Source organism: Procambarus clarkii, chromosome 53, assembly GCF_040958095.1.
Source record: "Procambarus clarkii isolate CNS0578487 chromosome 53, FALCON_Pclarkii_2.0, whole genome shotgun sequence".
Classification (NCBI taxonomy): domain Eukaryota; kingdom Metazoa; phylum Arthropoda; class Malacostraca; order Decapoda; family Cambaridae; genus Procambarus; species Procambarus clarkii.
In genome coordinates, this window is record NC_091202.1 from 35,311,409 (window position 1) to 35,334,523 (window position 23,115).

The 23,115-nt window shown below is 44.9% G+C and overlaps 1 protein-coding gene across 1 annotated transcript in view; it reads left to right on the forward strand.

Moving 5' to 3' along the window:
• Nucleotides 1-23,115, forward strand: part of LOC123767108 (uncharacterized) — a 648,486-nt gene that overhangs the window by 263,857 nt on the left and 361,514 nt on the right. Inside the window, exon 4 of the mRNA XM_069304872.1 lies at nucleotides 22,866-23,026. Coding sequence (XP_069160973.1) covers nucleotides 22,866-23,026 — 161 coding nt within the window. The remainder of the gene's footprint in view (nucleotides 1-22,865; nucleotides 23,027-23,115) is intronic.

The following is a 23,115-nucleotide window of genomic DNA, read 5'->3' on the forward strand; positions in this document are numbered from 1 at the left end:
CTCTCATCTAGAGTAACCTCCTATTGTAACACTGGGAGCGGGTCAGGTTCAGGTGTGAACACTCTATGGAAGTTAATGCTAAGTTCCTCGCAAATTTCATTATTATTTCCTGTATATTCACTTCCCCCTTTATCGTAACTTAGTCACTTGGTTGCTCACTGTCATTTACTTCTCGTGTGATTATGCAAAACCTCATAAAAATAATGTCACTTTTCGCTCGTATACGCCGCTATAGCCAAAAGTGGACGTAATTTGAAATGAAATCGACTCACAAAAGGACGTACTGTTCCGTTTTCTCTTTGAGTCGTCCGGCCTACTCGGTAAGGTTAGGAGAGGAAACTTTCAATTAACGTTTTTCATAACGTTTTGAAACTTTGTGAGAATTTCCTGCCCTCCTAACCTACCAGAGGACCCTTAATTTAATGTTGCTGAAAAAAAAATCCCAAATTTATTTTAATTTTTTTCATTTTCAAATTATGTCCACTTTCGGTCATACTGACAAACGGCCAAAAACGACGTTACTTTTAATAGGACAGGTTGGATTATGTTGGCATTTTGATTGTGTCGTATTGTGTCTGCTTTAGAGGGAATATCATTTTCATAGTTTCTTTCCACCATTCATTGTATATTTATGCATTGATTTCTAGTCCTGTTGCATCTATTCCAGTTTTTCTCTGTTCTTTGACCACTGTGCCTCATCTACTCTCTCCTGCTTTTCGTTTTTCCTTCTTTGGCAATGTCTGTTGGACCTCAGGTTATTGTTTTCTCTGCTACTTTTGTTTTATCTTATTGTTTGTATAAATCTTTCTTCTTTGCATCTCCAACTGATCCATCATTTCTTGGACTGCCTTCCCTCTCAGTTAATCCTCCCATTAAATGCCATCCAGATACTTTCTTACTTTCATTTAATCCCCTTTTCTGTAGATACTTTTCTTTTGTGGGATTGGGTGGGTATAAATAGGAGCTGGCTCGTGTGGGCCAATAGGCTTCCTGCAGTTACCTTTATTCTTATGTACTTATGTTCTCCCCTTTCTCTTCTGTCTTCCAAGAACGTGAGGTTTAACTCTCTTAGTCTTTCCTCGAAGCTCATACCTCTCAGTTCCGGGACTAGTCTGGTGGCATACCTCTGAGTCTTTTCAAACTTTGTCTAGTGTTTAGCTAGGTAGGGAATCCAGAGTTGGAGCTGCTTACTCCAGGATTGGTCTGACATAAGTGGTATACAGGGTCCTGAACGATTCCTTACACGAGTTTCTAAAGGCAGTTCTTATATTGGCCAATCTAGCATATGCCGCTGATGATATCCTTTTGATGTGGGTCTCTGGGGACAGGTTCGGTGAGATAACCCCCAAAATCTTTCTCTTTATTTGACTCTTGCAGGATTTCACCTCCCAGATGATACCTTGTGTTCAGACTTCTGCTCCCTTCGTCTAATTTAATTACTTTACACTTTCCTGATTTGAACTTTAGCAGCCATTTTCTAGACTATTCCTCCAGTTTGTCCAAGTCGTCCTGTAGTCTCTGTCTATCATAATCTGTCTTAATTCTTCTCATAATTTTTGCATCATCAGCAAACATTGAGAGGAATGAGTCTATACCCTCCGGAAGATCGTTTACATATATTAGAAACAGGATGGGTCCAAGTACTGAGCCCTGTGGGACTCTGCCGGTGACATCTCGCCACTCTGATGTCTCCCCCCTCACCGTTACTCGCTGTTTCCTGTTCCTTAAGTATTCCCTTATCCACTGGAGTACCTTATCTTTTACTCCTGCCTGTTGCTCCAACTTTTGTAACATCCTTTTATGGGGTACTGAGTCAAAGGCTTTCTGACAGCCCAAGAAAATGCAGTCTGCCCACCCTTCTCTTTCCTGTCTAATGTGTGTGTGTGTGTGTGTGTGTGTGTGTGTGTGTGTGTGTGTGTGTGTGTGTGTGTGTGTGTGTGTGTGTGTACTCACCTAATTGTACTCCCTAATTGTGCTTGCGGGGGTTGAGCTTTGGCTCTTTGGTCCTGCCTCTCAACCGTCAATCAACTAGTGTACAGATTCCTGAGCCTATTGGGCTCTATCATATCTACATTTGAAACTGTGTATGGAGTCAGCCTCCACCACATCACTTCCTAATGCATTCCATTTACTAACTACTCTGACACTGAAAAAGTTCTTTCTAACGCCTCTGTGGCTCATTTAGGTACTCAGCTTCCACCTGTGTCCCCTTGTTCGCGTCCCACCAGTGTTGAATAGTTCATCCTTGTTTACCCGGTCGATTCCCCTGAGGATTTTGTAGGTTGTGATCATGTCCCCCCTTACTCTTCTGTCTTCCAGTGTCGTAAGGTGCATTTCCCGCAGCCTTTCCTCATAACTCATGCCTCTTAGTTCTGGGACTAGTCTAGTAGCATACCTTTGGACTTTTTCCAGCTTCGTCTTGTGCTTGACAAGGTACGGGCTCCATGCTGGGGCCGCATACTCCAGGATTGGTCTTACATATGTGGTGTACAAGATTCTGAATGATTCCTTACACAGGTTCCTGAACGCCGTTCTGATGTTAGCCAGCCTCGCATATGCCGCAGACGTTATTCTCTTTATGTGGGCTTCAGGAGACAGGTTTGGTGTGATATCAACTCCTAGATCTTTCTCTCTGTCTGTTTCATTAAGTACTTCATCTCCTATTCTGTATCCTGTGCCTGGCCTCCTGTTTCCACTGCCTAGTTTCATTACTTTGCATTTACTCGGGTTGAACTTCAACAGCCATTTGTTGGACCATTCACTCAGTCTATCCAGGTCATCTTGTAGCCTCCTACTATCGTCCTCTGTTTCAATCCTCCTCATAATTTTTGCATCGTCGGCAAACATTGAGAGGAACGAATCTATACCCTCTGGGAGATCATTTACATATACCAGAAACAGTATAGGTCCAAGGACTGACCCCTGCGGGACTCCACTTGTGACGTCTCGCCAATCTGAGACCTCACCCCTCACACAGACTCGTTGTCTCCTGTTGCTTAAGTACTCCTCTATCCACCGGAGTACCTTCCCTCTCACTCCAGCCTGCATCTCCAACTTTCGCACTAGCCTCTTGTGTGGCACTGTATCAAAGGCTTTCTGACAATCCAAAAATATGCAGTCTGCCCACCCTTCTCTTTCTTGCCTTATTTTTGTTGCCTGGTCGTAGAATTGAAGTAACCCTGTGAGGCAGGACCTGCCATCCCTGAACCCATGTTGATGCTGTGTTACAAAGTTCCTTCGCTCCAGATGCTCCACTAGTTTTTTTCGCACAATCTTCTCCATCAGCTTGCATGGTATGCAGGTTAGGGACACTGGCCTGTAGTTCAGTGCCTCCTGTCTATCCCCTTTCTTGTATATCAGGACTACGTTAGCTGCTTTCCAAATATCTGGCAGTTCCCCTGTTGCCAGTGATTTGTTATACACTATGGAGAGTGGTAGGCACAGTTCTCTTGCTCCTTCCTTTAGAACCCAAGGGGAGATTCCATCTGGGCCTATAGCCTTCGTCACGTCCAACTCTAGTAAACACTTCCTTACTTCCCCACTGGTAATCTCAAACTCTTCCAGTGGTTCCTGGTTAGCTATTCCCTCACTTACCTCTGGAATTTCTCCTTGCTCTAAGGTGAAGACCTCCTGGAATTTCTTATTCAATTCCTCACACACTTCCTTGTCATTTGTAGTGAATCCTTCCGCCCCTATCCTTAATCTCATAACCTGTTCCTTTACTGTTGTTTTTCTCCTAATGTGGCTATGCAACAATTTAGACTGAGTCTTTGCCTTGCTTGCGATGTCATTTTCGTATTGTCTTTCTGCCTCTCTTCTCATCCTGACATATTCATTCCTGGCATTCTGGTATCTTTCTCTGCTCTCCAGTGTCCTGTTATTCCTATAGTTTCTCCATGCCCTTTTACTTTGCTGCTTAGCTAGCCTACATCTCTGATTAAACCATGGGTTTCTCATCTTCATTTCTCTGTTTTCCTTTTGGACTGGGACAAACTTGTTTGCTGCGTCCTTGCACTTCTGCGTGATGTAATCCATCATATCTTGGGCCGTCTTTTCCCTGAGCTCTGTTTCCCATGCTATATCTGTTAGGAATTTTCTTATCCCCTCATAGTTTCCCTTTCGGTATGCTAACCTTTTGGTTTCTGTATCCCTTCTCGAGTTCAATAACCCTTCTTCAATCAAGTACTCAAACACCAAGAATGATACACACACACACTGTGTGTGTGTGTGTGTGTTCATGCCATACTCATTCATCTTGCTTCTTCCATTCTATTCCAAGTCTTCTATCTCCCTAGTCTGCGTCCCTTTATCTCTCTCTCTCTCTCTCTCTCTCTCTCTCTCTCTCTCTCTCTCTCTCTCTCTCTCTCTCTCTCTCTCTCTCTCTCTCTCTCTCTCTCTCTCTCTTCTAAATCCTCCTATCTGCAGCACAAACACACCACCCTCTTTAATCCCTCTCTCTTTGTCCATTCCCTTGTCCAACCCTTCTCTTTCACTACCCTTTATCATTCGCCGGGTAATTTCCCTTTCTAATTTCCTTTGCCTCGCTTCTGTTGCTGCACTTCTTATTCTTTCTATATATTTTGGTTTCATTTCATTCTCTCCCTCGCCCCTAATCCTTCCTTTTTCCCTTGCTAATTTTATACGGTTCACATTTCCTTCTTTCTCTTCTTGTCCAAGTGTTATTCACAGCTAATACTTTTATTAATAATAATATTATTATAATGACTATTTTTTGTTATTATTATTATTATTATTATTATTATTAATAATATAATAATATTATTAATAATAATATAATATAATAATATATGCTTATTATTAAGAAGCATCCTTTTAAGGTAATATTTTATCTCGGCTTATATTAAAAATGCCTCTTAATAAAATCTTTTGAAAACACCTGGAAATAAGGGGCCTCGTAGCCTGGTGGATAGCGCGCAGGACTCGTAATTCTGTGGCGCGGGTTCGATTCCCGCACGAGGCAGAAACAAATGGGCAAAGTTTCTTTCACCCTGAATGCCCCTGTTACCTAGCAGTAAATAGGTACCTGGGAGTTAGTCAGCTGTCACGGGCTGCTTCCTGGGGGTGGAGGCCTGGTCGAGGACCGGGCCGCGGGGACACTAAAAGCCCCGAAATCATCTCAAGATAACCTCAAGATAACCTGTCTGAGAACTAACGAAAACGCCTCAGAATTCCATTAGAAGATACCTGAAGATGCGCTGGAAAACACGCAAGAGAACAGCATCAGAAGGCGTCTTAGAGAATGATGCAAAACACAAATCTCATCTTGGAAACCTGGTTCTGAAGTTCCTCTTAAGAACGTCCTTTCGAGAACGATTTTATGAGAACGTCTTTTAAGAATATTTCATAAGAACACATCCTCGGAGTCACTTTAAAAGATTAACACCTACTTATTTCCCATTTCAGCTTCTTGCTGCAAGAATGCATGCACGTATAGAAACTGCAGACACAAATAGATCCGTAAAGTTGTTAATCAGTACAAGAGTTCCAATTGAGTAGAAACATCTTGCAAAAGAGATTTAGATAATCCATCCGAAGCTCCAACAGCAGTATTGACAAGGCACTGGAGGAAGGAGAAGTGTTTGACTTAAATCGGACAGACAGGAAAATAACTGTAGGAATGCATACCTCAACATCAGTATTCGATTAAAACTGCTCAGCAGTCGAGTGTAATCTTTCTATATGTTTGTCTTGCTGATCACTCCATCGACTATATCCTCAAAAGGCATAGTCCACTGCAGTGACTTGAACAACGCAGGCGATGAGTCACAATAACGTGGCTAAAGTATGTTGACCAGACCACACACTAGAAGGTGAAGGGACGACGACGTTTCGGTCCGTCCTGGACCATTCTCATGTCGATTGTTGAATTGATTGATTGATTGTTGACTGACTTGAACAAAATTTACTTGCGTCTGCCTTAATCAGTTATTGCACCGGAACATCTTTATGTAAAGAATGAATACATGAGATGCAATTCTGGGTTAAAGACATTTGTGGAAAGGCTGAAGTTGTATGGAGTGAGGTGAAGGATCGAAGGTATATGGGGGCATTTAAACACAAGGTAAGGAGTTAGGTAAAAAAGGTAAGAATAAAGGGAAAGGGCCAATCCAACATTGATCAGAAAGCAGTGTAAACTGCTGCCCCAGCAGAACCTCTTTCTGATGATCAAGAAAGAGGTTCTGCTGGAACAGCAGTTTATACTAACAACCATGAAGCTTACTGGAGCATGAATAGTGGGTGCTCAACATTGCAGACAGAATTATATGCCCTGAAGGAGGCCATAAACTATACAATTGAGAATAATTTACAGGATGTCATCAGTCATACCGACTCTAAATCTTCGCTCCAGGCATTGTTATCCAGCCTGCACTGAGATAATATACAACTCATCACAGAAATCCAACATATAGGAAAAGAAGCCCATAATCTAGGGCTGTCAATCACCCTAAATTGGATACCAAGACACATTGGCATAGATGGTATTGAAAAGGCAGACTCACTAGCAAAAACTGCCACTGTTCTACCTGTTGTACAGGTTCAAATACCTCCAAGTTTTTCACAGATTAAGGAGCAAATCGAGAAGAAAATACTCCCAACTATCAAAAGTCGCCACAGAGCCAAAGTAGCGGAAGGAAGATCCACTGTGATATGGTACGAACAAGCCGCTGGGTACTACTTTTTCAAGCCTGACAAAAAGATATCCAGAGACATTGCAGTAGCCATACACAGACTCAGACTTGGTTACAAGTGCTGCTGGGAGGTAATAAACCCAAAAGTTAAAGTGTGTCATATCTGTGGAATAGATGCAGAGGCGCCACTATTGCACTACTTACTAGAATGTGAAACAACTGAAGCCTTGCACATCAAATTCAACATTCATCTAACGGGAGCATTAGATTTGCATTAGATGCAAATTCCGCAGCGACTATTATGATTAGAAAAAAAATCAGTAGAAGAATGGGACACACTATTGAACACAGTACATCTATATCCACCACCAAGATAATGTTATTAAAACAAGACTAAAACCAGTGTGCTAAAACAGAAGCGGAAAAGAAACGGGAGAAAAGGAGGAAACCCCACCTCCATTTAAAACATTGACCCAAATATCACAGTTACAAGGTTATCGCGAATAACCGAACTCAATTACGGGCTCGCCATAGCCCGTGCTACATGGACATTTCGTTCCGAGTAGCTAAATCTATAACAACAATAACATCCAACATTGCGTAAGGCTCTGGTACACTCGGGGTGTGGTGGGGAAACTTCGCTGGAGATGATGTTTTTCTCCCTGATGTTGTGAGAGATTTTCCCTATAAATCAGGATACCTAAAAAACATTTTATCAATTTCAGGCTCTATAATAAATTTTATAAAAGGGATTTGATCATTAAATTTTGCTAAAAATTCATCTGAATTTACATTTGAAGGCCAAATATACTAAATTTCATCAACATACCTAAACCAAGATATCACTTTAAAAGTTTAAAAGTATCACCTTAAAAGTATTACTTAATGTACTTTCCAGAGGTAATTCACATATAATAAAAATATTTACAATTTTGAAAGCAAATGGATATAGTGGATTTCTCATTGTCATACCAAGAGTCTGTAGATAATATTTATGATTAAAAGTAAATTAATTCATTTTACTCAAAGATTTACAAGATTAACAATAATCAGAAGATTGAATGATTAATCAGAGATCATCGAGTAAGGTAACCGAGAATGTGATCAATATGAACGCCTATTAATAATGAGCATACATCCAAAAACTGATTAATTTAACATCAGGATTAATGGAAACAGTGTTAAATCGTCACACACAGAGATCACACTAACGTGATGCATCAAATGAACAAATCCACAAGGGCCGTGACGAGGATTCGAACCTGCGTCCGGGAGCATCCCAGACACTGCCTTAATCGACTGAGCTACGACTCTCTTCCCCTGTCGTAGCTCAGTCGATTAAGGCAGTGTCTGGGATGCTCCCGGACGCAGGTTCGAATCCTCGTCACGGCCCTTGTGGATTTGTTCATTGTTAAATCGGTTAACTAAATCCATGGAGTTAGTTAAATAACATATCTTTACGGCATGGTCAAGGCTCGTAAAGCTAACGATCCCATATGAGACTTGTCACTACTTCTATGGTTATCTTGAGGTTATCTTGAGATGATTTCGGGGCTTTTAGTGTCCCCGCGGCCCGGTCCTCGACCAGACCTCCACCCCCAGGAAGCAGCCCGTGACAGCTGACTAACACCCAGGTACCTATTTTACTGCTAGGTAACAGGGGCGTAGGGTGAAAGAAACTCTGCCCATTGTTTCTCGCCGGCGCCTGGGATCGAACCCAGGACCACAGGATCACAAGTCCCGCGTGCTGTCCGCTCGGCCGACCGGCTCCCCTATGGTAATTCTCTCCGTTATGGTAATTTTATCCATTACCTACAAACCCTCTAACTACCTCACCAAAATTTTGTCGCTGCTGGTAGGTACTGTTCCATGTTCGAAAACACACATACACAAATACAATACCCCTCTCTGTAATACAATATCCATTCAATATTTCAACAAATACAATATCGATACAATGCCTCAGCAAATACAATATCCATCCATTACTTCAACAAACACAATATCCCCTACGATACCTCAGCAAATACAATATCCCCTACACCACACCTACATTGCAACACAATAACCTCCAATTTAAATCACGAAACATAAGGTTGTTACCGGCAAAAATGGCTACAATAAACTATTTAACAACAGCCGGAAAGTAATTCAAGAGCGATATTTGCGACCCTAACTATCACAGAGAAACATAACAATACACGTACTGTAAATCTTGCCTTATTTACACAAGTTCAAACAATCCCCCTTTTACCGAAATTGTCACTGGAAATCAACATTGCCCCCAAAAAAGATGCGGTTCTAGCTTGCAAATTTCATTGTAAACTCAAACTTGTGACTTAAAAAAAAAAATAAAAAGACAATGCTGTTTTGATTATAAACACACACACACACACACACACACACACACACACACACACACACACACACACACACACACACACACACACACACACACACACACCAATCCTGGTATTATTTAGGGTTGACGTTGATACAGAATTACAAGTTCAAAATGTAATTCGAGTTGTTTATTAGTTGTAAATGCATAAGCTATTGTTTTGGAACACACACACACACACACACACACACACACACACACACACACATACACACACACACAAGACAAATAACGTCATATAGAATAGGAAACTCGGTTCTATAATATAAACTGATGTACGGAAGCCCTCGGTCTCTCTCCTCCCTGTCTAGATTTCACCTGTTGATTTTACCATTAGCTAATTTAGCTCCTGATTCATTACGTGATGGGCAGGAGCCGTGTGTGTGTGTGTGTAGGAGGGGCGTGGAGCCTCGCCCAGCTCACTGTTCACTAGACACCACCACACGAGCCTCACCTAATGGGAGGCTCCTGAAGGCTCCTGCAGGCTCCTGCAGGCTCCTGAAGGCTCCTGAAGGCTCCTGAAGGCTCCTGCAGGCTCCTGAAGGCTCCGGCAGGCTCCTGAAGGCTCTTGCAGGCTCCTGCAGGCTCCTGAAGGCTTTTGAAGGCTCCTGAAGGCTAGTGCAGGCTCCTGAAGGCTCCTGAAGGCTCCTGCAGGCTCCTGCAGGCTCCTGAAGGCTCCTGAAGGCTTTTGAAGGCTCCTGAAGGCTTCTGCAGGCTCCTGAAGGCTTTTGAAGGCTCCTGCAGGCTCCTGAAGGCTCCTGAAGGCTTTTGAAGGCTCCTGCAGGCTCCTGCAGGCTCCTGAAGGCTCCTGAAGACTTTTGAAGGCTCCTGCAGGCTCCTGAAGGCTCCTGAAGGCTTTTGAAGGCTCCTGCAGGCTCCTGCAGGCTCCTGAAGGCTCCTGAAGGCTTTTGAAGGCTCCTGAAGGCTCCTGCAGGCTCCTGAAGGCTCCTGCAGGCTCCTGAAGGCTCCTGAAGGCTTTTGAAGGCTCCTGCAGGCTCCTGAAGGCTTTTGAAGGCTCCTGCAGGCTCCTGAAGGCTCCTGAAGGCTCCTGCAGGCTCCTGAAGGCTCCTGAAGGCTTTTGAAGGCTCCTGCAGGCTCCTGCAGGCTCCTGCAGGCTCCTGCAGGCTCCTGAAGGCTCCTGAAGGCTCCTGCAGGCTCCTGAAGGCTCCTGAAGGCTCCTGCAGGCTCCTGAAGGCTTTTGAAGGCTCCTGCAGGCTCCTGAAGGCTCCTGAAGGCTCCTGCAGGCTCCTGAAGGCTCCTGAAGGCTTTTGAAGGCTCCTGCAGGCTCCTGAAGGCTCCTGCAGGCTCCTGAAGGCTCCTGAAGGCTTTTGAAGGCTCCTGCAGGCTCCTGAAGGCTCCTTAAGGCTTTTGAAGGCTCCTGAAGGCTCCTGCAGGCTCCTGAAGGCTCCTGAAGGCTCCTGAAGGCTTTTGAAGGCTCCTGCAGGCTTTTGAAGGCTCCTGAAGGCTCCTGCAGGCTCCGGAAGGCTCCTGAAGGCTCCTGCAGGCTCCTGAAGGCTCCTGAAGGCTTTTGAAGGCTCCTGAATGCTCCTGAAGGCTCCTGCAGGCTCCTGAAGGCTCCTGAAGGCTCCTGCAGGCTCCTGAAGGCTCCTGAAGGCTCCTGAAGGCTCCTGCAGGCTCCTGCAGGCTCCTGAAGGCTCCTACAGGCTCCTGAAGGCTCCTGCAGGCTCCTGCAGGCTCCTGAAGGCTCCTGCAGGCTCCTGCAGGCTCTTGAAGGCTCCTGCAGGCTCCTGCTGGCTCCTGAAGGCTCCTGAAGGCTCCTGCAGGCTCCTGCAGGCTCCTGCAGGCTCCTGCAGGCTCCTGCAGGCTCCTGAAGGCTCCTGCAGGCTCCTGAAGGCTCCTGCAGGCTCCTGCCGGCTCCTGAAGGCTCCTGAAGACTCCTGATGGCTCCTGAAGGCTCCTGAAGGCTCCTAAAGGCTCCTGCAGGCTCCTGCAGGCTCCTGAAGGCTCCTGCCTGTGCTTTTACAACGTACTGATACCTGGAGCATTCTCTTCATGGCTCTCTTTCCGCATGCTGTTCGTGTATATCATTAGAGAAAGACTTAATTTAATTCGGCGTTTAGTTCAGTTCAGCTGTTAAGCACGTCCTGACTTTCCTGTGAGCTGCCGTGACAAATTTCTGGTATTAAATTGGTACGGGATCTGGGGCCTGATTCACGAAGCAGTTACGCAAGTACTTACGAACGTGTACATCTTTCCTCAATCTTTGACGGCTTTGGTTACATTTATTACACAGTTTACAAGCATGAAAACTTCCCAATCAACTGTTGTTATTGTTATAAACAGCCTCCTGGTGCTTCGGAGCTCAGTAAATGTTTAATAATTGTAAACAAAGCCGCCAAAGATTGAGAAAAGATGTACAGGTTCGTAAGTGCTTACGTAACTGCTTTGTGAATCTGGCCCCTGATCCACTCAATATTAGCTCAGCTAAGCAAGTTACATCACTGATGAGCTATAGTTACAGTCGAGTTTGTTAGCATATACATCATCAGCCTAATTTGCAGTGTTAGTTAGCTTCACCTATGAAGATGAAGAGTCACAATAACGTGGCTGAAAAATGTTGACCAAACCACACACTAGAAGTGAAGAGACGACGACGTTTCGGTCCGTCCTGGACCATTCTCAAGTCGATTGTAACACACTAGAAGGTGAAGGGACGACGACGTTTCGGTCCGTCCTGGACCTATTATCAAGTCGCTTGTGATGAGACGAGGGAGGCGCGGGCATTAAGTTAGGCAAGAAAGAGGTGAGGAGACGGAAATCTTAGAGGATGAGCAGAGCAAGACAAAAGGTACGAAGATAAGGTGTAATATATAGAGTGTAATAATATCATTAAGAATAGGAATGTAAGAGAAGCAAGAAAAAAAAGAAAATAAAGATAAAAAATGAAGGGATAGGCTTATAGCTTATTTATTTATTTATTTATATATATACGAGAAGGTACATTGGGATTGTGAGGATTCATAATATGGTAATTACAATCTTGTAAAGCTACTAGTACGCGCAGCGTTTCGGGCATGTTGCCCTGACCTACCCTTATATACCCTTATATAAGGGTAGGTCAGGTAGCCATCACCTAGTTAGCTTAACAACGCCCTAAACACAGGTACAATTCATGATCTCTTTCCCCCGTCCGACCCCAGTCACCCTACCAGTAGGGGAGGCTGGCTGGCTGAGTGAACAGCGCTCTAGACTCGTGGACCTACGGACCAGGGTTCGATCCCGGCAGCCGGCGGAGAAACAAATGGGCCGAGGTTCCTTCACCCTGATGCACCTGTTACCTAGCAGTAAATAGGTACCTGGGAGTTAGACAGCTGCTATGGGCTGCTTCCTGTGTGTGTGTGTGTGTGTGTGAGAGAGAAAAAAACATTTAGTGTAAATGGACAGGTAATGTTCAAATGCAGTTTTTAATTTATATATATTTTTTATTTATTTATATATTTTTTCTACCACAGACGTGTCCATACATTTATATTGCTAACCAGCATATATATATATATATATATTATTTTATTCTGTCCTCCATGGACAGGGTTAGACATCTGTTAAATATATTGTTCAGTGATTAATTGAACAATCAACCACAAAAGGTGATCTTCTTGAAGTTATCTTGAGATGATTTCGAGGCTCAGCGTCTCTGCGGCCCGGTCTTCGTCCAGGCCTCCATTTCGTTACACACCCCCAGGAAGCATCCCGTAGCAGCTGTCGTGAAAGAAACATTTTGCCAATTTGTCTCCGCCTCCACCGGGGATCGAACCCGGAACCTCAGGACTACGAATCCGAAGCGCTGTCCACTCAGCTGTCAGGCGTTCTATGGTAGATGACAGTGATGAGTTAATCTCACTTAATCTAATCTCACCTACATAAACACACAGATTTACGCCTGTCCTACATAAACAGTGTTTGAGGTGTCTTTGTCATAGTCTTTGTCATAGTGTCTTTGTCATAGTGTCACTTTGTCATAGTGTCTTTGTCATAGTGTCTTTGTCATAGTGTCTTTGTCATAGTGTCTTTGTCATAGTGTCTTTGTCATAGTGTCTTTGTCATAGTGTCACTTTGTCATAGTGTCTTTGTCATAGTGTCACTTTGTCATAGTGTCTTTGTCATAGTGTCACTTTGTCATAGTGTCTTTGTCATAGTGTCACTTTGTCATAGTGTCTTTGTCATAGTGTCTTTGTCATAGTGTCTTTGTCATAGTGTCACTTTGTCATAGTGTCTTTGTCATAGTGTCTTAGTCATAGTGTCTTTGTCATAGTGTCTTTGTCATAGTGTCTTTGTCATAGTGTCTTTGTCATAGTGTCTTTGTCATAGTGTCTTTGTCATAGTGTCACTTTGTCATAGTGTCTTTGTCATAGTGTCTTTGTCATAGTGTCACTTTGTCATAGTGTCACTTTGTCATAGTGTCACTTTGTCATAGTGTCTTTGTCATAGTGTCTTTGTCATAGTGTCTTTGTCATAGTGTCACTTTGTCATAGTGTCACTTTGTCATAGTGTCACTTTGTCATAGTGTCTTTGTCATAGTGTCTTTGTCATAGTGTCTTTGTCATAGTGTCACTTTGTCATAGTGTCTTTGTCATAGTGTCTTTGTACATAGTGTCACTTTGTCATAGAGTCTTTGTCATAGTGTCACTTTGTCATAGTGTCTTTGTCATAGTGTCATAGTGTACACGTACATTGTACGTGTGTTTACAGAGGTGAAATGCCAATCTGGTTGAGAAAGAAGACGTGAATCTTAACTTTTGGTGAGTCGTGAATTAAAATTTCCAGTCAATTTAGACGTAAATCTCCATCTTCCTGCTGGACTTGTGACCGACTTGACCTTCGTTAGTTTTAAGTGTGTTCGGAAGAGCAATATCAGAGGGACAATATTACTCTTGCTGGGAGATATTGTCTTGCTGTGTGTGGGTCAAGACGCTGCGATGAGTTAGTGTGGGTCTAGGACGCTGTGATGAGTTAGTATGAGTCTGGACGCTGTGATGAGTTAGTGTGGGTCTAGGATGCTGTGATGAGTTAGTGTGAGTCTGGATGCTGTGATGAGTTAGTGTGAGTCTGGACGCTGTGATGAGTTAGTATGTGTCTGGACGCTGTGATGAGTTAGTGTGGGTCTGGACGCTGTGATGAGTTAGTGTGGGTCTAGGACGCTGTGATGAGTTAGTGTGGGTCTGGACGCTGTGATGAGTTAGTATGAGTCTGGACGCTGTGATGAGTTAGTGTGGGTCTGGGGTGCTGTGATGAATTAGTATGAGTCTGGACGCTGTGATGAGTTAGTATGAGTCTGGACGCTGTGATAAGTCAGTATGAGTCTGGACGCTGTGATGAGTTAGTGTGAGTCAGGGACGCTGTGATGAGTTAGTGTGAGTCTAGACGTTGTGATGAGTCAGCATGAGTCTGGACGCTGCGATGAATTAGTATGAGTCTGGACGCTGTGATGAGTTAGTAGGAGTCTGGACGCTGTGATAAGTCAGTATGAGTCTGGACGCTGTGATAAGTCAGTATGAGTCTGGACGCTGTGATGAGTCAGTATGAGTCTGGACGCTGTGATAAGTCAGTATGAGTCTGGACGCTGTGATGAGTTAGTAGGAGTCTGGACGCTGTGATAAGTCAGTATGAGTCTGGACGCTGTGATGAGTCAGTATGAGTCTGGACGCTGTGATGAGTCAGTATGAGTCTAGACGCTGTGATGAGTCAGCATGAGTCTGGACGCTGTGATGAGTTGGGTCAGAAAGGTTTCCGCGTCAAGGCTAATGATATGACCTGTTTTTCCATTAAAAAGTTTCAACTTTGCTACCCATTAGTTATCATACTCGGCAGGAAGGTTGAAAGAGGGTGAAGGGGGAGGAAGGGAAGACGTATAAGGAAGAGGAGGAGGAATATAAGGAATGAGAAGAAGCAGGTAGAAGTAGGAGAAGAAAATCATTAAGAAAGGGAAGGAGGGAAATAAATAATGGGAGAGAGAAGAGGTGCTCAGAATAAGGGAAGGACTTTAATAAAAAAAAGGGGCATATGCACTTAAGTAACAAGATATCAGGGGGGAAAAGGTGGCGTGATAAAGAAGGGGACATGGAAATAAAGTATAAGGAAGTAGCCTATTTGGAAGGAAGATATCAGGGATATCAGGAAATAGGGTATCAGGAAGGTGGAGTATCAGGAAATAGGGGTATTAGGAAATAGAGGATCGCAAAAGAGGGGCATCTGAAAAGAAGGTATTAAGGAGGAGGGTTATCTTGAGGTTATCTTGAGATGATTTCGGGGCTTTAGTGTCCCCGCGGCCCGGTCCTCGACCAGGCCTCCACCCACCCCCAGGAAGCAGCCCGTGGCAGCTGAATAACACCCAGGTACCTATTTTACTGCTAGGTAACAGGGGCATAGGGTGAAAGAAACTCTGCCCATTGTTTCTCGCCGGCGCCCGGGATTGATCCCGGGACCACAGGATCACAAGTCCAGCGTGCTGTCCGCTCGGCCGATCGGCTCCCTAATATTCAGGAATTAAGCCATACGAAAAGAAGATATAAAAGAGGAGAATAGAAAAAAAATGGGGTACGAGACCATGGAATGAGAAGAAACAGAAGAGGAAGAGCAGTAAGGAATAAGAACAGGAAGGAATCAGAAAGAAAATGAATAAACCAGAGAAGAGTAAACACGATTCAAAACAACGAAGGGGGAATGAAATGGTGAAGGATAGAGAGATAAAGAAGAGGAGAGGGGAAGCAAAAGTAGATAAGGGAAGAGAGAGAGAGAGACAGAGACAGAGAGAGAGAGAGAGAAAGAGAGAGAGAGACAGAGACAGAGAGAGAGAGACAGAGAGAGAGAGAGACAGAGAGAGAGAGAGACAGAGAGAGAGAGAGAAAGAGAGAGACAGAGACAGAGAGAGAGAGAGAGAGAGAGAGAGAGAGAGAGAGAGAGAGAGAGAGAGAGAGAGAGAGAGAGAGAGAGAGAGAGAGAGAGAGAGAGAGAGAGAGAGAGAGAGAGAGAGAGAGAGAGAGAGAGAGAGAGAGAGAGAGAGAGAGAGAGAGAGAGAGAGAGAGAGACAGAGAGAGAAAGAGAGAGAAAGAGACAGAGAGAGAGAGAGAGAAAGAGAGAGAGAGAGACAGAGACAGAGAGAGAGAAAGAGAGAGAGAGAGACAGAGACAGAGACAGAGAGAGAGAGAGAGAGAGAGAGAGACAGAGACAGAGACAGAGAGAGAGAGAGAGAGAGAGAGAGAGAGAGAGAGAGAGAGAGAGAGAGAGAGAGAGAGAGAGAGAGAAAGAGACAGAGAGAGAGAGAGAGAAAGAGAGAGAAAGAGAGAGAGAGAGACAGAGACAGAGAGAGAGAAAGAGAGAGAGAGAGACAGAGACAGAGACAGAGAGAGAGAGAGAGAGAGAGAGAGAGAGAGAGAGAGAGAGAGAGAGAGAGAGAGAGAGAGAGAGAGAAAGAACGGAATAGAGAAGGGTGGAAAAAGGGGAGCAACAAAATAGGATAAAGAGAAGATAAGACGGAAGCTGAGATTGAGATGGGTGTACTGTGCACTGTGCACGTGACTCATCGTACAGGCCACTGTGCACGTGACTCATCGTACAGGCCACTGTGCACGTGACTCATCGTACAGGCCACTGTGCACGTGACTCATCGTACAGGCCACTGTGCACGTGACTCATCGTACAGGCCACTGTGCACGTGACTCATCGTACATCCCACTGTGCACGTGACTCATCGTACTGGCCACTGTGCACGTGACTCATCGTACATCCCACTGTGCACGTGACTCATCGTACTGGCCACTGTGCACGTGACTCATCGTACATCCCACTGTGCACGTGACTCATCGTACTGGCCACTGTGCACGTGACTCATCGTACAGGCCACTGTGCACGTGACTCATCGTACTGGCCACTGTGCACGTGACTCATCGTACATCCCACTGTGCACGTGACTCATCGTACTGGCCACTGTGCACGTGACTCATCGTACAGGCCACTGTGCACGTGACTCATCGTACAGGCCACTGTGCACGTGATTCATCGTACAGGCCACTTGCACGTGATTCATCGTACAAGCCACTGTGCACGTAATTCATCGTACAAGCCACTGTGCACGTGATTCATCGTACAAGCCACTGTGCACGTGATTCATCGTGCAAGTCACTGTGCACGTGATTCATCGTACAGGCCACTGTGCACGTGATTCATCGTACAAGCCACTGTGCACGTGATTCATCGTACAATCCACTGTGCACGTGACTCATCGTACAAGCCACTGTGCACGTGACTCATCGTACAGGCCACTGTGCACGTGACTCATCGTACTGGCCACTGTAGCCTTCTCGCTGACAATATCGTTAGAAGAGTAGAAGATAACGTAAAAAAAATTAGATATCTAGATATCTAATCTATCTAGATATTAGATATAGATATCTAGATATCTATATCTAAAAACTAAAATGTCTGTCTAGGTTGGACACCAGACGTCTAGAGCGGCCTTCACTCAACTTTGCAGGATGACACAGGGATGGGTGGGGACTGTTATAGGCGGGTTGTGATTGTACCTATTGACGCCCTTTTAAAATGATTCGTTCCTATATATATTATTTGTTTTTGTTTTCAGGGATTTTCAATAATTTTTCAGCTTTTCCATAGAGGGAGAGTGGGAAGGGGGGGGGGAGAAATAGAGGAAGGGAGAGAGAGAGAGAGAGAGAGAGAGAAAGAGAGAGAGAAAGTGTGAGAGAGAGAAAGAGAGAGAAAGTGTGAGTGAGAGAGAGAGACAGACAGACAGCCAAGAACCCCATCTAGTTATAGAAAATAACACCAACAAAAAACAGGGTTCATAATCCCAAGAGTCCCTGGCGAAGCTTCGAACCTGTCTCATGAAGCATTAGTGGGCCGCGCGGGAAGCCTCAAAGCCGCAGTCCCTTTCATCCTCAGCCCTCCATCAAGGAGGACCTCACAGCGCCTCACTGGTATCCCAGGTCACACTGGACGAGGTTCCCTATTAAAGGAAAATCTCTAAATCCCAGAACTCCCTGCCAGTCTCAGTAGATCGGATTCGGAGTCTCGAGTCATTGGAGATCCCGACATGTTGGGCTTTGAGGAACTTCAAACCTTGCGAGGGGTCTTTGAGAGCTGAATTATGTTCCGATGCTTCGGAATATGAAAACGGGAATTCAAAGCTGTTCGATGAATACTGCTGGGGGTACAGAAGCGCTGGGGGGGGGGGGGGGTGTTATGAAGCTTTTCACAGCGTTAATCACAACATTACAGCCTCGTCCTCATCAACAATGGTCAAAGGCTCGTTAATTCAGCCGCCAAACCCCATTGTTATGAATAAAAGCCAGTGTACTCACGACTCACAATTGATGACGTTCGAACATTTTACGAGCAGTGCTTCGCTGACGACCTCTGTTCGAACAGCATTTCGATCAATGCTTCACTCACATACTTCATATACAAATAATCGCCAACAGAACCTAAACACCTAACATAACCTATACCTATATATGCACAATATGCTAATATATTATAATAATAATTTATATTTGAGAAAATTCCTGTTTTGAATGAACAGAATGTTAGAATTGATGAATGAGTCTTTGGGGTCGACCGCTGGATGGAATGGACTTTCTCTGAGGACGAGTTAAGCGCTCCGGACTTAGACTCGCGTGAGACTTGCAGTGAAGACTGAGTGCAGCCCGTCCTCCAAACAAAGACCCAAAAGTGATTCCATGCACCCGCCAAACCCCCTGTTTATGAATGAAAAGCGGTTTACACACGACTCACAACTGCTGACGTTCGAACATATCCGGAACAAGTGTTTCACTGACGAATTTTGTTCGAATCACAACGCTATAAATGCTTCACCCACGTACTACAAATACAAATAATCGCCAACAGAACCTAAACACCTAACCTAACCTAACCTATGCCTGTATATACACAATATGCTAATATATTATAATATTAATTTATACTTGAGAAAATTCCCGTTTTGAATGAACAGCATATTAAAATTTATGAATGCGTCTGTGGGGTCGACCGCTGGATGTAATGGACTTGAGTCGAGGACGGGTTGCATATACAAATACTCGCCAATAGAACCTAAACACCTAACATAACCTAAACAAACCTAACCTAACCAATGCCTAAATATGTACAATATAACAATATAAAATAATATTAATTTTTATTTGAGAAAATTCCTGTTTTGATTGAACAGAATGTTAGAACTGATGAATGCGTCTTTGGGGTCGACCGCTGGATGGAATGAACTTGGTCTGAGGACGAGTTAAACGCTCCGGACTTAGACTCGCGTGAGACTTGCAGTGAAGACTGAGTGACATGTACAGAGAAATACATGAAAAATCTGAAGCCCGAACATTGCAACGCTTCATACTCGGAGATATTCGAACACCACAACAACTCCCATACTCGGAGATATTCGAACACCACAACAACTCCCATACTCGGAGATATTCGAACACCACGACAACTCCCATACTCGGAGATATTCGAACACCACAACAACTCTCACACTCTTAGACCTTCTAACACTGCCAAAACTCATACTCAAACATTTTCGAACGATGCATTTGCTCACACTCTGGGGGATTTGAATTCACATCAGGGAAGAGAATTATAAAGGCTGAACCTCTTTTTCTCTGAGCTTGTACTGAGATTGACGCCGCTCAGGAAGGCTCTCCGCGCCTGTATTACCTCGACACGAACCAATCCTCGTTGACAGAAACTAGAAAAACCCACATTTAATCCTCAAGAACCAGGAATCCTCGTTGTTGGTAGATTAAAACTCAGCTTCCCAGTGTTATACAGTATTTTGCTGGTAAGAGATGCATTGAGGCTGTAATTTAGAACTCAGTTTGGTAACGCCTATTGAGGCCAACAATAGGTATTGGTTTGATTTTGTTGTATTAAATCTTTCCAAAGGACAATAGAAGTCTAGAAAAATAATCTTTGCTTTTATTCTTTCATTCGTCAAAGTTTCGAAATAAATGTTTCAGAATCAATATAGACAATTAGGAAATCTTGCAATTACATGTCATTAACAAACTGTAGGATGAAAAGATGGTCGATACGCTCGGATATTCGACCCTACGTTGGTTGGGGGGTTGTTTCGATTCGAGGTTGTTCGATTATTCGACTCCATACTGCTCGGAGATTCGACTTCACGCTGCACGGATGCACGGACACTGGACTGAATGGTGCTCGGATATTGGAGTCAATGCTGCTCGGAGATTCGACTCCATTCTGCTCGGAGATTCGACTTCACGTTGCACGGACACTGGACTGAATGGTGCTCGGATATTAGAGTCAATGCTGCTCGGAGATTCGATTCCATTCAGCTCGGAGATTCGACTTCACGTTGCACAGTTGTTCGACTCGATGCTGCTCGGGGATTCGAAGCCATGCTGCTCGGAGAGTCGACACCACGCTACTCGTTGATTAGCAGTCCGTCCGTCCACCTTCCTTGAGACGGTTGGAAGACGTCTATCCTTGTGAAGGAAAATGGAGACTTGGATCATTTAATCTCCGTTAAGCTTGTGTAAGATTAACGAACACAATCGGAATTGACTAAGCTTCGTACAAGCTGTGGCTCATGATGTTGGATGTAGTGGCTGAAGTATAGCATGGCACTCCTTGTCGCACTTGTACCCCACAGCCTGAAGGCACTCGAGATGAGCACAGGCACTCTCCAAGCACTTGGAGGTGAACACACAGGCACTCCTCCCAGCACCGCTATTCATTGCACACGCAAGCAAATTACTTTTAGTAATGCACAAGCTTTGTCCTCCTTCCTCGCCCCCTGAATAAACAAAGTACATCATGGGTATGAGGAGAAGAACTAGTGAAAGAGTAAATATCCAAGTCCACGAGACTACTGCTCCCTCTCTCTTTCTTTCTCTCTTTCTATTTCTTTCTCTCTTTCTCTCTTTCTATTTCTTTCTCTCTTTCTCTCTTTCTCTCTCTCTCTTTCTCTCTTTCTCTCTCTCTCTCTCTCTCTCTCTCTCTCTCTCGCGCGTTATATTTGGATGACTATATTGATTTAAGAGTCACGTGGAAGCGGTGTCCTTGCGAGGGTACAGCGCTACAGTGAGGTTACAGTGACGGAGTAGTGAGTAATTCACTGGAGGCAAAATATAAATCAGTGCTAGCTTTAAATACCCATTTAAAATAGCCGAGGCCAAGTTTGTATCGCCTTTAAAACTTATTTTCAGAAAACGAGCCTAATAGGCAAACGCCTAGCTAACGAGGTGGTAATGGTTTACCTACCTCGTTACCCCAATTGACCTGTGACAGTCCAATCAATCTTCTCGACTAATATAATAGATCGTGTTTCTTTTTATGGTAGGAACGTTACGAATGTGACCTAATGAAAGGCTGGCATATATTTACGTTTTCTATGCATCGGACTCTATGGGTTAGCTGGGTTGCTCGAGTCCGCCCGGTGCTGGCTAGTAGGCTTCATTTCTTACGGAGTGGCAAATCCATGTTTAATGCCACTGGTGGTGGAGTGAGCTTGGGTGAGTGACCAGCAGGGGGGGGGGGGGCTGGTGGAGTGGGTTTGGGTGAGTGACCAGCAGGGGGGGGGGCTGGTGGAGTGGGCTTGGGTGAGTTACCTGCAGGGGGGGGGCTGGTGGAGTGGGCTTGGGTGAGTTACCTGCAGGGGGGGGCCGGTGGAGTGGGCTTGGGTGAGTTACCTGCAGGGGGGGGGGGCCGGTGGAGTGGGCTTGGGTGAGTTACCTGCAGGGGGGGGGGGCTGGTGGAGTGGGCTTGGGTGAGTTACCTGCAGGGGGGGGCTGGTGGAGTGGGCTTGGGTGAGTGACCAGCAGGGGGGGGCTGGTGGTGTGCTTGGGTGAGTGACCAGCAGGGGGGGGGCTGGTGGAGTGGGCTTGGGTGAGTGACCAGCAGGGGGGGGGGGCTGGTGGAGTGTGCTTGGGTGAGTGACCAGCAGGGGGGGGGCTGGTGGAGTGGGCTTGGGTGAGTGACCAGCAGGGGGGGGCTGGTGGAGTGAGCTTGGGTGAGTGACCAGCAGGGGTCACTCTGATGACTGATTTTGTTATTAATTACAATTAAATTACTTGAACATAATTATATTTACTTAAATCAGTACTTTATTAAATTATTTATTTACATATATGTGTAACGAATATTTTGTGTATTATAATCGATGCCCACGACCTCTTAATTACTGACGGTAATTATCAATTACATTCTGTATCTGGCACTTTTTCCCCTATTCCTGTTAGTTCCCCAGAATCCACAACACGCTTTTCCCCACCATCATCTTGAAGTTATCTTGACATGATTTCGGGGCTTTTTAGTGTCCCCGTGGCCCGGTCCTCGACCAGGCCTCCACCCCCAGGAAGCAGCCCGTGACAGCTAGACTAACACCCAGGTACCTATTTTACTGCTAGGTAACAGGGGCATAGGGTGAAAGAAACTCTGCCCATTGTTTCTCGCCGGCGCCCGAAATCGAACCCGGGACCACAGGATCACGGGTCAAGTGTGCTGTCCGCTCGGCCGACCGGCTCCCTCACAATTTGTAATTCGTAGCTACCAGTTATAATTTTGGGAGGATGTTCATCTGTTCGGTCCTTCCATAGTGCGAATGTTTACATAAATCCCTTAAGAATAACCCTTCTAGATCTTAAGAAAACACATAAAGATAAACATCTCGATTAGAAGCATTGTAAATGTATAAGGACACCCAGATAATATTAGTGGAGGAAGCTTGATGTATTAGTAGGGACCGAATCCCCTCCTCCCCACACTGCTCCTCGCCTGCTCACCGGCTCACCTCTCGTCCCCAGGTCGTGTTTTATGGGTTCGTGACCCGCGTATACAAGAAGAAAAAGAAGGCCACCTACCCGGCCGAGTTCTTCATCGTCAACGTCTTCAAGGGCTCGGAGCTGGTGGCCAAGTTGCTGAAGGTGGAGGGCGGCTACGGCGGCGTCTACAACCTCAGAGACAAGTAAGTGCTCTACACACTTGACTTGCATGCAAGATGATTGGTGTAGATAATTGGTTACCACTGCGTTGGTGTAGTGGTAAGACACTCGC